The sequence below is a fragment of the Channa argus genome, chromosome 16 (assembly GCF_033026475.1).
Source record: "Channa argus isolate prfri chromosome 16, Channa argus male v1.0, whole genome shotgun sequence".
Lineage (NCBI taxonomy): Eukaryota > Metazoa > Chordata > Actinopteri > Anabantiformes > Channidae > Channa > Channa argus.
Genome location: NC_090212.1, coordinates 4,535,217 through 4,550,712, shown reverse-complemented (window position 1 = coordinate 4,550,712; position 15,496 = coordinate 4,535,217). Strand labels below are relative to the sequence as shown.

Here is a 15,496-nt window from a genome sequence, read left to right as displayed (position 1 = left end):
CGACCGCTCAGAAGCTGCTGAGAGCAGAAGCGTTTGCACGTTCAAAGCCGCAAACGCTGAAGAGAGATAAATACAAACAAAAAGAGAAAAAAGAAGATGACAAGAAAAGGAAAAAATCCAAAATCCCAGGAAAAGTTGAATTCAGAAAAGAAAAAAAGTAGAAAGTAACAATGGAGGAAGTAAATAAGTAAAAAGTTGATATTTAAAGTGTAAAGAAACAGAAAAAGAAGCAAAGTAAAAAGTTGCTATTGAAAGTGTAAAGAAAAAAGTAAGAAGTGAAAAAGCAACAACTTGATTAACAAAAGTGGAAAGAAGTAGTAAGAAACAAAGGAAAAGGTAAATATTCCCAAAGGTAAAAGAAACAAAGAAAGAAGCAAAGGAAAAAAGTTGCTTTTAAAAGTGTAAAGGAAGAAGTGAAAAAGCAACAACTTGATTAACAAAAGTGGAAAGAAGTAGTAAGAAACAAAGGAAAAGGTAAATATTTCCAAAGTTAAAAGAAACAAAAAAAGAAGCAAAGTAAAAAAGTTGCTATTAAAGTGTAAAGAAAAAAGCTAGAAGTAACTACTTAGAAATGAAGGAACCATTTTAATGCTGAAAAACTGTTGAAAAAAAAAAGTTGAAAAGACCTTTTAATTTGAAAGTGTGTTTCCTGTCTGTGTCTGTGTGGTAGTTTGTGTGTCCACTGTAGGGAGACTTCAAAACAAACTCATTTTAGCATTTAAATGATAAATAATTAAAATAAGAATGATAAAAGGCTTTTATTCTGAAAGTGTGTTTCCTATCTGTGAGGGTGTGTGTGTAGGGAAACTTCACCACAAAGTCATTTTAGCATTTAAATGCTAAAAAGTGGATAAAATATTATGAAAGGCTTTTATTTTGAAAGGGTATTTCCTATCTGTGAGGGTGTGTGTCTGTGTCTGTCTCCACTGTGTATATTGAGGGAGAAAAACTCAGGTAAAGTGTGTGGACACAGCTCTGAGGCTGATTACATGACGTCATGCAGCTGTGTCCGTTACCATGACAATGACTGCTGCCTGCCTGCTGAGTCATGTGAGCCAAATGCAAAGGCAGGCTGGAAAAGTGCTGAGACTATGCCTCGCAAAATGCTCAAAATATGAAAAAGTATTAGTCCTATCGAAACAATTCAAAAACTGTGAGTGACAAAAGGCTTCAATGAACACACTGATGTACTTTATTTGAAGATACTCCATAAAATGAAGGCGTGGTGGCGATTTTAAAACAGCCCCCCGTTTGTGATTTGATTAGAATTTAAGAACCTCTGTTATAATGGGCTCCAATGGGAGTTTTGACGGCACTCTCTCTGCTTCTGGACACTTGGAGAAAGAACCGTCAGTCCTGTGACTATGAGAGTTACATTTACTGAAAGAACACAAAAATACCTACATTCTGATGTATAGTTTGTTAATGTAAGATTAAAGTTGACTGAAGGAAAGAAGGAAAAGAAGGAAAAAAGTTGCTAAAAGTGGAAGCTGAAAAGTTAGAGTGCGTGTGATGTCACCCACTCTAGCTGCTCCAACATTCCGCAATACACACTAATGGAAAAGTTGAAAAAGCTCCAAAAGTTGCCTAAAACTAAAACTGCGATTATTCAAAAAGTATAAAAGATACAAAGAAGCTGATCAACACAGAAAAAGTTGAAAGGGACTAGACCTGTATAAACTTTAAATGAAGTTTCTACGTAAAACTATGAAGCTACAAGAAGCAGTTAAAAAGAGGCAAGTTGAATGGAAATTTTAAGTGCCTTCCATTCATTTTCTATGGGAAAAAAAATTCATAAAAAGTGAAATATAATAAAAAGTATAAAAGTTATTAATGAGAAAAGTAATACCACCCCTGTCCTAAAAGGGACCTACGTTTAGGAAGTGGAACGAAGTTTCTACGACAAACCGTCTAGGACTAGATAGCGACCGAAAAACGAGCTATAATAATAATAATAATAACTAGAAAAGGCAATTTCCAAGGAAATTACGTGGGAGAGCTGTTAAGTCGCCCGGTAGAGGCCGACCGCTCAGAAGCTGCTGAGAGCAGAGGCGTTTGCACGTTCAAAGCCGCAAACGCTGAAGAGAGATAAATACGAACAAAAAGAGAAAGAAAGAAGATGACAATAAAAGAAAAAATCCAAAATACCAAGAAAAGTTGAATTCAGAAAAGAAAAAAAGTAGAAAGTAACAATGGAGGAAGTAAATAGCTAAAAAGGTGATATTTAAAGTGTAAAGAAACAGAAAAAGAAGCAAAGTAAAAAGTTGCTATTGAAAGTGTAAAGAAAAAAGTAAGAAGTGAAAAAGCAACAACTTGATTAACAAAAGTTGAAAGAAGTAGTAAGAAACAAAGGAAAAGGTAAATATTCCCAAAGTTAAAAGAAACAAAGAAAGAAGCAAAGTAAAAAAGTTGCTATTAAAAGTGTAAAGGAAGAAGTGAAAAAGCAACAACTTGATTAACAAAAGTGGAAAGAAGTAGTAAGAAACAAAGGAAAAGGTAAATATTCCCAAAGTTAAAAGAAACAAAAAAAGAAGCAAAGTAAAAAAGTTGCTATTAAAGTGTAAAGAAAAAAGCTAGAAGTAACTACTTAGAAATGAAGGAACCATTTTAATGCTGAAAAACTGTTGAGAAAAAAAAGTTGAAAAGAGCTTTTAATTTGAAAGTGTGTTTCCTGTCTGTGTCTGTGTGGTAGTTTGTGTGTCCACTGTAGGGAGACTTCAAAACAAACTCATTTTAGCATTTAAATGCTAAATAATTAAAATAAGAATGATAAAAGGCTTTTATTTTGAAAGTGTGTTTCCTGTCTGTGAGGGTGTGTGTGTAGGGAAACTTCACCACAAAGTCATTTTAGCATTTAAATGCTAAAAAGTGGATAAAATATTATGAAAGGCTTTTATTTTGAAAGTGTTTTTCCTATCTGTGAGGGTGTGTGTGTAGGGAAACTTCACCACAAAGTCATTTTAGCATTTAAATGCTAAAAAGTGGATAAAGTATTATGAAAGGCTTTTATTTTGAAAGGGTATTTCCTGTCTGTGAGGGTGTGTGTCTGTGTGTGTCTCCACTGTGTCTGTTGAGGGAGAAAAACTCAGGTAAAGTGTGTGGACACAGCTCTGAGGCTGATTACATGACGTCATGCAGCTGTGTCCGTTACCATGACAATGACTGCTGCCCGCTGCCCGCCTGCTGAGTCATGTGAGCCAAATGCAAAGGCAGGCTGGAAAAGTGCTGAGACTATGCCTCGCAAAATGCTCAAAATATGAAAAAGTATTAGTCCTATCGAAACAATTCAAAAACTGTGAGTGACAAAAGGCTTCAATGAACACACTGATGTACTTTATTTGAAGATACTCCATAAAATGAAGGCGTGGTGGCGATTTTAAAACAGCCCCCCGTTTGATTTGATTAGAATTTAAGAACCTCTGTTATAATGGGCTCCAATGGGAGTTTTGACGGCACTCTCTCTGCTTCTGGACACTTGGAGAAAGAACCGTCAGTCCTGTCACTATGAGAGTTACATTTACTGAAAGAAGACAAAAATACCTACATTCTGATGTATAGTTTGTTTATGTAAGATTAAAGTTGACTGAAGGAAAGAAGGAAAAGAAGGAAAAAAGTTGCTAAAAGTGGAAGCTGAAAAGTTAGAGTGCGTGTGATGTCACCCACTCTAGCTGCTCCAACATTCCGCAATACACACTAATGGAAAAGTTGAAAAAGCTCCAAAAGTTGCCTAAAACTAAAACTGCGATTATTCAAAAAGTATAAAAGATAGAAAGAAGCTGATCCACCCAGAAAAAGTTGAAAGGGACTAGACCCGTATAAAGTTTAAATGAAGTTTCTACTCCAAAGTATGACGACACAAGAGGCAGATGAAAAGTGGCAAGTTGAAGGGAAATTTTAAGTGCCTTCCATTCATTTTCTATGGGAAAAAAAGTTCATAAAAAGTGAAATATAATAAAAAGTATAAAAGTTATTAATGAGAAAAGTAATAGCATAGATCTCCTAAAAGAGACCTACGTTTAGGAAGTGGAACGAAGTTTCTACGACAAACCGTCTAGGAGGAGATAGTGACCGAAAAACGGCGAAATAATAATAATAATAAAGAAAAGGATCTCATAAGTGTGAGAGCTGTGCTTACAGCTCTCCCACTAACTAGAATGGGCATTTCCTGCAGAAAATGCGTGTGATTGCTGAAAGCCAGCCGCTGCACCTGCTGCAGCCATCGCCGAATCTGCAGCTCTGAAAGTTGTAGAAGCGACAGGCAACACTGTAACATGTGTAGTTTTTTAAAATATTAAACAACTAGTGAAAGCTCATGAAACAATGAAGAAGTTTTCAATTGTTATTCACCAACTCTCCAGCAGATGGCAGCCTGTCCAAAGGAATCAACTGTTGCCATCTTGCCCTCTCAACACTAATGAAGTTCTGAGGATAAAATACCAAAAAAAAAACACCCACAATAGCGCCCCCCAGTGGATAAACGTTTAACACGCGTGTTTAGGGCAGTGTCCTGCACATATTTGTAAAGTTTCATTCAAGTCAGTCATTGCATTAGCTTAAAAAAAAAGATAGAAACAGTTGCAGTACCGCGAACGGCGTGGTAGTACTAAAGGCCCTGTACAACATAGAAGTGAAATCAGAAAAAAAAAAACAATTTTTAGGAGTTAAAAAACGAGTTAAATAACTGACCACACGGTGGCGCTAGAGAGCCCACACTGTAACATGTGAAGCATTTCATCATGGGGCATCATGAGTCAAAGTTTCATAACAATATCACGTGTAGTTTCCGAGATACAGCCATGTGAAGATTGCTCTCATAGACGGCAAAAAACTAATCATACAAATATTCATAATAATTATTGTACATCAGCTGTCAGCCCACAGAGTAATACATCAACTCTCCTAACTGTACTTAACATGTTACAGTTGGAACCATGTTTCTAGCTGTAAGCGTGTAGGAGTAGTAGCATGTCAAAACAACTAACATAAACATGCTGATAACTGACCACACGGTGGCGCTAGAGAGCCCACACTGTAACATGTGAAGCATTTCATCATGGGGCATCATGGGTCAAAGTTTCATAACAATATCACGCATAGTTTCCGAGATATAGCCGTGTGAAGATTGCTCTCATAGACGGCAATGCAAAATAAAAATCATACAAATATTCATAACAATTATTGTACATCAGCTGTCAGCCCACAGAGTAATACATCTACTCTCCTAACTGTACTTAACATATTACAGTTGGAACCATGTTTCTAGCTGTAAGCGTGTAGGACTAGTAGCATGTCAAAACAACTAACATATACAGGCTGATATCTGACCACACGGTGGCGCTATAGAGCCCACGCTGTAACATGTGAAGCACTTCATCATGGGACAGCATCCCACAAAGCTGCATCATGCTACCATGTGTAGTTTTTGAGATATTGCAGTTTAAACATCACTCCCATAGACTTTCCATTCAAAAAAAATATCATATTAATATTCATAATAATTACAGTACATTAGCTGACAGCACATAGGGTAGTGAGCACACCTCTCCCAACCATGCTTAACATATTACAGTTGGAACCATGTTTGCAGCTTTTAGCATTCAGGACTTACAGCACGCCGAAAAACGGGCGGAAGAATACGGAATAATAATAATAATAATAATAATAATAATAAAATTAAATACTGGAAACAACAATAGTGTGATTGCTTTCAGCAATCACACTAATAATAAAGAAAAGGATCTCAATAGTGTGAGAGCTGTGCTTACAGCTCTCCCACTAATAATAATAATAATAATAATAATAATAATAATAATAAAGAAAAGGATCTCAATAGTGTGAGAGCTGTGCTTACAGCTCTCCCACTAATAATAAAGAAAAGGATCTCAATAGTGTGAGAGCTGTGCTTACAGCTCTCCCACTAATTAATGATTCCAGTTTTAGATTGAAATCTATTTCTCGCTCATTGTTATTATAATGTGTCATGGCACCATTTTTTGTGTTGTCAGTAGTTTAATGGCTAACTCACTACTATTATAAATTTCATGTTTTAAAATATTAGAAGTATCTTGACTTTCGTTTGACTTCCCATGTCATGCAATTTAGTGTGTTTAAGAGAAACTATACAATTTAATAAACAAATGATTAATGATATTTTTGTGGAGTGCTTCAGTTCAGAATACCATGAATGATAATGTAGTTAGGAAATCGTTTAAAGGACTTTTAAAAGGAGTCCCCTGATATGTAATACAGTCAGTAAAGCAGGTACAGATGTACAAGTGTTTGCATTTGCTTTGAAAGACGAAGTCTATTTGTTTTTAGGCCTCAGTCGGGGTCTGTAATGCTTTATGTGGTTCATGGCATGCTTTCCACTGTCACATCTTCTTCTGCAACCACAGCAAATGCATTTCCTAAGATTAGGAATTTGCTTAAACACTTAATTGCAGAAAGATTATTTATTTCTGTGCTACAGAGTTTTACAAAGGAGAATATGGAACATACACTTTTACGGTTTGTTCAAGGTTATCAGTCAAGGTAAATTATTTTGAGGTAACTATGTATGTTGTTGTTTTTTTCTCTCTTTCTCCTCAAGAATTCTCCTTCTTTGACCCCAGTGAGCCGCAATGCAGGGAGGTTCTTCTGGACCCTAGCACCACCATACCGGAGCTATTTGCTGTCCTTAGGCAGTGGGTGCCCCAGGTTCAGAAGAACATCAGCATCATTGGAAATGAAGTAACTCAACATTTTTAACTACCTGCTCAGACATTGTTTATTATATACATTATATCATCTTGATTTTGATTTCTATGATAATCTCATAACTCACTTAATGATATACAAGTCACTCAAAATTCTGTAAAAAAACAAAAAAACAAAACAAACTTATTTAATAATAAATAATTGAATTTACTATAGAACCCTATATAGTTGAAAACACAACTTTAGAAACCCAACTACTTCTACCCAGAATTACACAAAGTATCTGCAACGAAGTGAAATGTGCATGGAAGCATTTGCTTCAAGGGTAAAAGTACATCATATAAAATAAATGCATAAATGGCTTGTTTCTATGTCAGTTTATGCCATGATTGTGGTTCAGAATTGAAGGTGAGATAAATTATGAGCGGCCCGGCTTGCTTGTCCTTGATCAGATAGCCTGGTCCTTAGTAATGCTCTACACATCATATCTTTGTACAGATTCTAAAGAGAGGCTGTGGTGTGAATGATCGAGACGGCTTAACAGATATGAGCCTCCTGCACTACTGCTGCAAAGCTGGAGCTCCAGGCATCGGTTAGTATTTGATAAATGCTCTCACCTGGACTCAAGTGCAGACATATCTACTCTGTCTTTTGTGTGCATGTTAGTTTGCTGCTGTCACCACTGAACACAATCTTGTAAGAATCCTTAAACTTTGCTTTTCAAAATGTGACATAGTACAACCAACCCCCGCCCCAACACACATAAATACTATAACTTTATCCCTTGTATGCCCCTTAGGTGATGCAGAGACTGCAGCAAGCTTTGCCTACGAGCTTCTAGCCCTGGGTGCTGATCCTAACCTTCGTTCACGCTGGACTAACATGAGGGCCCTTCACTATGCTGCCTACTTTGATGTGCCCCAGCTTATTCGGGTGGTTTTACAGGCCTCCAAGCCCGGAGGTAAGAAAAGACTCACAGAAAATGGGGGAAAGTTGCCTGGGCAAACTTTAGTTTTTGACAGCAATTGATTTTGATATTTAAACTAAAACTGTTTGCTACAATTTTACTGGTTGTCTGCATAAATTTGTGATAAAATGTGATCTGATCTTAACCAAAGTTACAAATAACAACAAACACAATAATTGTAAGCTGATAAATCATAACTGTTATGATCTTTCATGACGTTCATGACCCTGTTAAAAAAAAAAAAAAAAAATGATGGTGGAAAAATTAATGACAACAGTGTTGAACCTGGTTGAAATTCCTTTGGCAGCAATAACCTTCAGTAAGCACATTCCCCTCCCCAGCTGTGCAGTACCGGTCCAAGCCTGGTAGAAATTGGGGAGGGTTGTGTCAGGAAGGGCATCCGGCGTAAAAACTCTGCCAACAAAACAAAACTGTCAACATGCGGACAATGATCCGCTGTGGGGACCCTGAACTCACGGGATAAGCTGAAAGGACAAAAAAAAAAAGTACTTCCTGTAGCTGTGGATTAGACCTGCAGTCATGAGGAATTGTGTACCAATCTTCCTTATAGAGCTACTTCACCTTAGCCATATTCTTCGGATTTTTGGTGTGAGGTCCAGAGCATCTCTGTTTGGTTGAGGTCTTGCCTCTGACTTGGCAACTTCAAAAGTCAGACTTTGTGTTTCTTAAGTCATTCTGTAGAAGATTTAAATTAATGTTTAGGGCCATCATCCTGCCGCATCAACCAGTTTCTTCTAAACTTCAGCTTGCCAAACAGGAAGCATGATACCTTGACAAACTTGAGTATTCATCTCCCCTCCTCAATAGCAAGTGGTCCACATCCTGATCGAAGAGAGCAGCTCCAAACCATGATACTCCCTCCGCTGTACTTCATTGTTGGGGTGATGCTTTATGTTGGTGCATGGTTCATTTTTTTCGCTTCTTCCCAAAGAATTCTCTGTTATTTTATCTGTCCTAAAGACCCAGTGTTGTGAAGAGTCAAGGTACAATGTTGTTTTTAGAGAGCAATGGCTTCCTCCACAGGACTTGACATTATTGCTTTTTTGTTTTCCCAGGATAAGTAAGCTTTATGCTTGGGCAGATGTAATGCATATTAGGCGAGTGAAAAATAAATGATCTGTTGTGTTTTCCAAAACATTGCTTTGTTTGCCTCATATTTTCTATTTTCTAACTATTTAAATAGCCTAAAATCTTATTTAATTGTACTGCTGTGCTTATTTGATCTTAAAGTATCCACAACATCTCTTATTGCAGGGGAACCAGTGACTGAATCATTTTATTTTTTATTTGATGCTGCCCTGCCCGATTTACAAACTTAGGATAGTTTCATGAAGCCTTGATAACGTTGATCTGTTTACCCTGTTTTTTCATAATAATGCAACTTACATCAACTTTCTAAAGACTCTTAAAGCGACTTTCAATAACCTTTATATAAGCTGCAGCCTAGCAGTCAGATTTATACTGTGTGAATGTGACAGATTTTCAGTGTTGTTACAAAGTGTAGGAAATGTTCATGGATTAGCTTCATATTTGCTTGTCACTTAACACAGACTGATGCTATTGATAGGGAAAACAGAACTAGTTTAAGTTTTTACTTAAGTTAGCTATTTTATATTAAACTGCCTCTCACACTCGACTACATTAAAATGGTTTTAAATACCACCAAAAAGCTAACTAGTAGATTGAAACATACTCAATATTTTGACCTAATGTGAGAAGAATTGATAGCCAAAGCCCAGTGGCTCCAAAGATTTAATCATATCATATCAACTGGACTTCTTTTTTTTTATTATTTACATTCTCTTTTTTTATTTACATTTAGCCTATTTTTTTGTTTTGTTTGTTTCTTGCTGTTCATCTTATTCTCTGGTTTTATCCTGACCTGTGATCATTATTTATGCTTCAATATAACACTAGTATTTCTGCCCCCTTAATCAACAAAAAATACCAATACATTGAATCTTTTAGTTATTTTAAACTTTTAAATTACCACAGCTGAGCAATTACTTCAAAACATAAATTAGTCACATGAATAAAATTTTTGTATTAAACTGATATTAGTAGACAACCCTTTCTACCAGCTAAGACACAGTTGTCCCAACTTTAGAATTTATTTTGCAAATCTGATCAATTCTTATTTTATATACAATAGAACATATCATAACAACATATCAGATGTTGAAACGGAGACATTTTTACCATTTCATGGAAAATATTAGATCATTTTGAATTTGATGGCAGCAACACATTTCAAAAAAGTTGAAGGAGAAGTGCCAAAAAGCTCGAAGTAAAAAATTGAACTAACTAAATGGGTTAATTGGCAACAGGTCAGTAACATGACGGAGATGCTAACCAACTGAATTCTTTAAGACTTTAGCTGTCACTATTGGTTGGGTGACCACTTTAATGCACAGTACCCACAGTACCAAATCACGTCCAATAGATTACTATGTAACCTTTTCCAGCTACATGCAACTCAACATCTCTTGATCATGATCTCCTAAGATCTCTTTATTGGGCATGGTTCACATCAGCTAGAGCTGCTTGTGAATAGCACACTGACACTATGTTCTTTTATAAGGTAGCTCTAAATCTCCCCTTATTCTTGTTTCATGATTGGACTCCAGGTGTGCTAACACCTGACTCCAGTTGACATTTGGTGACACCAGAAGCCTAGAGCAGTTTCCTTTCCCACAATTCCTTTTATGGCTCTGTTCATGAAAGACAGATAAAATATACTTCTGACTGTTTTGTCAGAAATATTGTATTGATTTTTGTGACTTTGGTAAAGATCACATGACCAATTTATACAGAAAACCAGGAAATGGCAAACAGCAATTACTTTTTCTTTATTAGCTAGTAGCTACATTCAGTACAGTCAAGTACAAAATCCTTACAATGAGGCCTAGCTTTTCTAAAGGGTAATATTAGTTAATAGTAGAAGGTTAGTATTATTAATATTGGTCAAAAAGATGTTTAGTTTAGTGGATTGCCCAGGATACACTATAGTAAGCTATACTTAATGGAAACAATACTTGCAGTGCGCAGTTTTGACAGACTTGGAAAGTGGCAGCAGGACTTTACATAAAGCTGTCCGGGCAGTGATGATTTTGTCAAATCCTGCTCAAAGTCTGTTCTCAGTAATGTGTTTAAAGAAAGGGTGATAGAGCTGGTGCCGCGCATGCACCTGTTAATTAGAGCAAAAAACAAAGAGCAATGTCCGTCCTCTGTAGGGGCTCTTCTGTCGACTGAGCATAAATGGTCAATAATTGTTATTTCAGTGTGTTAAGTTATGGCACATATTAGAAAATGATAAGTCAGTCAATACACATGAGTGTTAATGCATGCCAATCACATATAGAACTATTTAAAAATAAAAGTCAGTTTTTGTCTTTTTTTCTTTTGTAGAAGTGGATGCCACCTGTAGTGATTTTGATTTTGGCACCGCCCTGCACATTGCTGCATCCAACTTGTGCACATCAGCTGTCAAATGTCTTTTGGAGCTTGGGGCCAACCCTGCTTTCAGAGTAAGTGACACACTGGTATTGCAGTTACTGTCATATGAGGTCTTTCATTGAACCATCCAAAAACATTTAAATGTAATCAAATGTACAACTAGTTTCTAATATATGAGAAATTATTAAATGACCTGTTTTATATCACCAATTGTCCAATATTGAATATATTAAATTTATGATATAAATTACAGAAAGGAGCAAATTCTCACATTGAGGGTTCACACCTGTGAAATATCTAATGGAACCTCAAATTGCAGTTAAAAAGAATGAAGTGCTACCATATTATTAAACCTAATTAGAAAAAAACTAAACACAAGACATTATTTGACAACTACTGTAATGAGTTTCATCAGATTTCATCCGTTGATACATATTCAATTTGTATTTACTCAGTCAGAACACATTTGGAAAATTAAAAATTCAACTTGTCCATTCAAGTTTGCTTTACAGAATTAGTCTAGCGATTTAACGGAGGCCTTGCATAGTGGAAAAATATAACTGATTGCAGTCCCTCTTATATTTTGTTTTTATTTAAATTCACCTTATTAGATTTTCTTTTTTTCCTTTTCTTTTTTTTATTATGCTCATTATCTATTTGGCACTTTCTGATTTGGCTGGTAGATAACACTTTAAGAGGCAGATATTTAGAATATAGATTGTCCAGACATGTTTTAAATATATATTTACTTTTTGAACATCCAACTGCTTAACTTGTCTTACGCTCTGCCTCAATTGCACTCATTTGAAGTCTTAGTTGAGGGGTTTGCTGATCAGCCCTGGTCTGTCATGGCCGTATGTCCTGGTAAACATTTATATTCATACTAGAAATAACATGTTCCATTACTCTTTAAATTTTATTTTTTTTAGCAATTATTAATGCTGTTTTTGAACAAAAATGCACTATTCTTCCCACTGGAGGTCACCAAAGCACTACCCACTATAATCCAATAATTCCCTTGTTCAAAGATGAGTGCAGAGGCATTTTTTTTATACTATGTCAAAGCATGTATATGTTGCTTGTTAAAAAACTTTTAACTTTACCCTTTACATTACAGATTCAGACACATAAATGAGTGTTCATTTATGTGTTTATCAAGCAAATCAAAAAACACAGCAAGAATTTTTTTGTCTCTTTATTATTTATAGTTATAGTTATAATCAGGTCTATGTTAATGCCACTTAATCCTCAGAGAAATGACATGACTTATTTTTTTATACACCCAACAGTTAAAATATCATTGACTAAACTGGTTTGATTATTATTCAGATACAGTGAAAAATGCATCAAACATACAACTTTAACTTTATATTCCCTTGAACATGTAAAAGTTTATTGACTTCTAGTAGGCAGTTTAAAGACGTAAAAAGAAAAATAGTGTCAACTTTGTCATAACTTTATATGATCAGCTTGGGATTTATGTAATTTGCATTTGACAAAAAAAGCATTAGTGCCTGGCCGTGCCGTAAAAGAATCGTGACACGAGAGGAGAGAAAATTCACTTTATATTCTCTTTTCCTTCTGTGTAAAGGTCAAACTTGGAAGCGATTTAATTTGATATTTCTGTTCTCTGGCCCTACAGAGATTCATCACAACAAACTTTGGATATAAGAAAGTTTTATAAGGATGGAAAAATAAAAATATTGCTGGCCTTTCCTGCTTCCCTTACCACATATCGTACTGATTAATAGCTATGCCAGCTCATCATCTTTTCAAATCAGGAGCAAGCTGGTGTAGTGGATTGCTCGAGTGTTTTATTTTTTTCATTTTGAGATTTAAAGTGAGCCACTGTTGCAAGTTGGTCTGAAATGTGTAGGATTTTGGTGGGCAGAGTGAAGTCATTCCCTTGATGTTTGACTGGAAGTTACAGTATATGACTTGTGGGACTTTGACTTGTTGAGTTTGCAGTTTGAAGTTTCTACAGTGATGCGGTTATTTTGGTCAGTTCAAAACATCAATACAGCCTCCAATAAATTGTATAGCCTACAAACTCTTATGGGGGTCACTGCTATGTGTTATTTAAATTTATCTTCATATAATACTAACATTGTTTACCTATGTTGATAGATTAATAGGCATGTGGCATATATTAGTTTTTCCCCCATCAGTTTTAGTTTTTTATGGATGTTTTCAGTAAAGACAGGAAAGATCAACCAGTTTAGAAATATTTTATGTGTTGATAATTATGACTTTGGTAAAGATCACATCTAATTTCTTGGTCAATTTATGTGGGGCTCAGTGTGAGAAAGTGGCATCATGTTTGCTTAGGGCACTTAAATGAAACACATTGAATTTAGTTGTGACTGTTGTTCGATTGAATACCTTATTGATCTGAAGCATACATGGAGAGACAAATGCATTGAAAATTTATGAATTAATATGGATATGTTAATACTGGATACTGGATGAATGTGCCCCAAGTACGCCAGTACACAAGTGCAAAATGAACTCCACTTGACTGTCACGCCTCTGTAGCTGTCTCTGGCTGCTTAGACTGAGACTTAGACTTGCTTACCCTGTTTTACCTCTGTGACTGTAAGCTATTTGCTTAAGCCATTTGACTAAAGTTCTGTGTTGGGTGCCTGCTGATAATATGTGTTTAGACAAACTCATGGTGATTTTTTAAAATGTATTTATTTATTTCCCGGATAGCAGAGATATGACTAAGATTCTGTTAAGCCCAGCATCTTCACTGCAGAAGTCATAGTCATTAACTTTTTAGTAATGATGTCAAACATTTTTGTTTTATGTGATATTGATGTTGTAGCAATCTTTTGCTAATGAGTTTTATACTGCTTAACATTTATTGACTCTGATAATTAGTTTAAATTTACTTGGCATGCTGCCAAATTCTTTTTTGGTGTGTGTTCTTGTTGGATGAAATTCAAGTTTTATTTAGAAATGTCTCCTGTGATTTTTTTTTTTTGTTTCCTCCTACAGAATGAAAAAGGGCAATGCCCAGCAGATGTGGTACCTGACCCACTTGACATGCCGTTAGAGATGGCAGATGCAGCATCTGTGGCCAAAGAGCTCCACACTTTGCTAAGAGAGGCATTACCCAGACCCAGTACCCCACTGCCTCTTATACTTCAAACTCAGTTCCCTCCTGCTCTCTCTGATAAGGCCAGGATGCAGCTTGCCACCATGGGAATCCGACTAGGTGATCGTGTCGTAATAGCTGGACAGAAGGTGTGTAGTACTTCACTATCAAAGGGCAAGTGCAGTTAAAATTATCTTTTTTTTTTTTTTTTTTTTAACTGCAGCATTTTCAGATTTTAAGGCTTTTTTTTCTGATAAGTTGTCTCTTAGTGATGAATTGGAGGGAAGTTTCGCCAGCCCAGTAATTAGGATTCCTATTAATTTTTCAAAGAACCTCTCTGTCATCTCAAGGTATCTTATTGAATGCTTTATTTCCTTGCCAGGGAGAATGATGTGATCACACAATGGCATGTCAAAATTTTATAAAGGTGTCTAGCACAATTAGTGATCTATGATCTATACAATTCCATGACACATGCTCTACTGTAAATAGGGCATTTTAATATGTGTGAATTTGATAGGAACATTGGGTAAAACCTAGACCTTAGACTTACTCAATAGACATTTCTTCCAGTTGAATATGGAGCATTTTTAAGCTTTTACTCCCTAAAGTAACTTCTATTCAGTTAATATGCTGGAATTGTTTTCAAGGATTGTGTTAAATGTGGGAAACTTGATGTTTCTCCTGGCCAAGCTGGGAGCATCTTAGCAGAGGATTGAACCACAGTTATGCAAATGTTGACTTGAAACAATGTTTTCTCCCAGCAGACCTGTTTTCATACACACAGCACAGATATACTCAGCAGCTCTGAAAAAAACGTTTCGCTGACATGCATTTAATGGTTGGAGTTTAATTCCTGCTACTGTAAGTTTCGAATTAGTTGATCATTGCATTGATCTCTTTCTGATGGGATTATAGATCAATAGATATATTGTACTTTGAGCACACCTACTGCACATAAGTAAAAGACCACATCGCAATATACAAAAAGGAGTGTTAACACTATCAGCCTCATGCCTGAAGCCACATCACATCAGGGCTATGCAGCTGTGCAGGGGTTTATCACAAACAAAGTCAGAAGCTGTGGTAATTTTTTCTACAATTATTTCAGCTCTCTACCAAGAAAAACAGTTTCCAGTTGCTAGGCAACACCCATTTGGCAACGTTCCAGGATTCAGGGTTATGTCTAACATTTCATTCTGGCATATAATCAACATTTATTTGAGCATGTTCAAGTTCATCCATCTCCAGTTGTG

General features: G+C 36.0%; 1 protein-coding gene across 13 annotated transcripts in view; it reads left to right on the top strand.

Moving 5' to 3' along the window:
• Positions 1–15,496, top strand: part of LOC137101086 (CAP-Gly domain-containing linker protein 4-like) — a 43,708-nt gene that overhangs the window by 4,036 nt on the left and 24,176 nt on the right. For all 13 annotated transcript variants that reach the window (XR_010910986.1, XR_010910988.1, XR_010910985.1 and 10 more), the window contains 5 exons: positions 6,590–6,729; positions 7,195–7,288; positions 7,496–7,657; positions 11,093–11,211; positions 14,141–14,389. Coding sequence is in view for 8 of the 13 variants with exons in the window: in XM_067478988.1 (XP_067335089.1) it covers positions 6,590–6,729; positions 7,195–7,288; positions 7,496–7,657; positions 11,093–11,211; positions 14,141–14,389 (764 nt within the window). In the remaining 5 variants the exon portion in view is untranslated. The remainder of the gene's footprint in view (positions 1–6,589; positions 6,730–7,194; positions 7,289–7,495; positions 7,658–11,092; positions 11,212–14,140; positions 14,390–15,496) is intronic.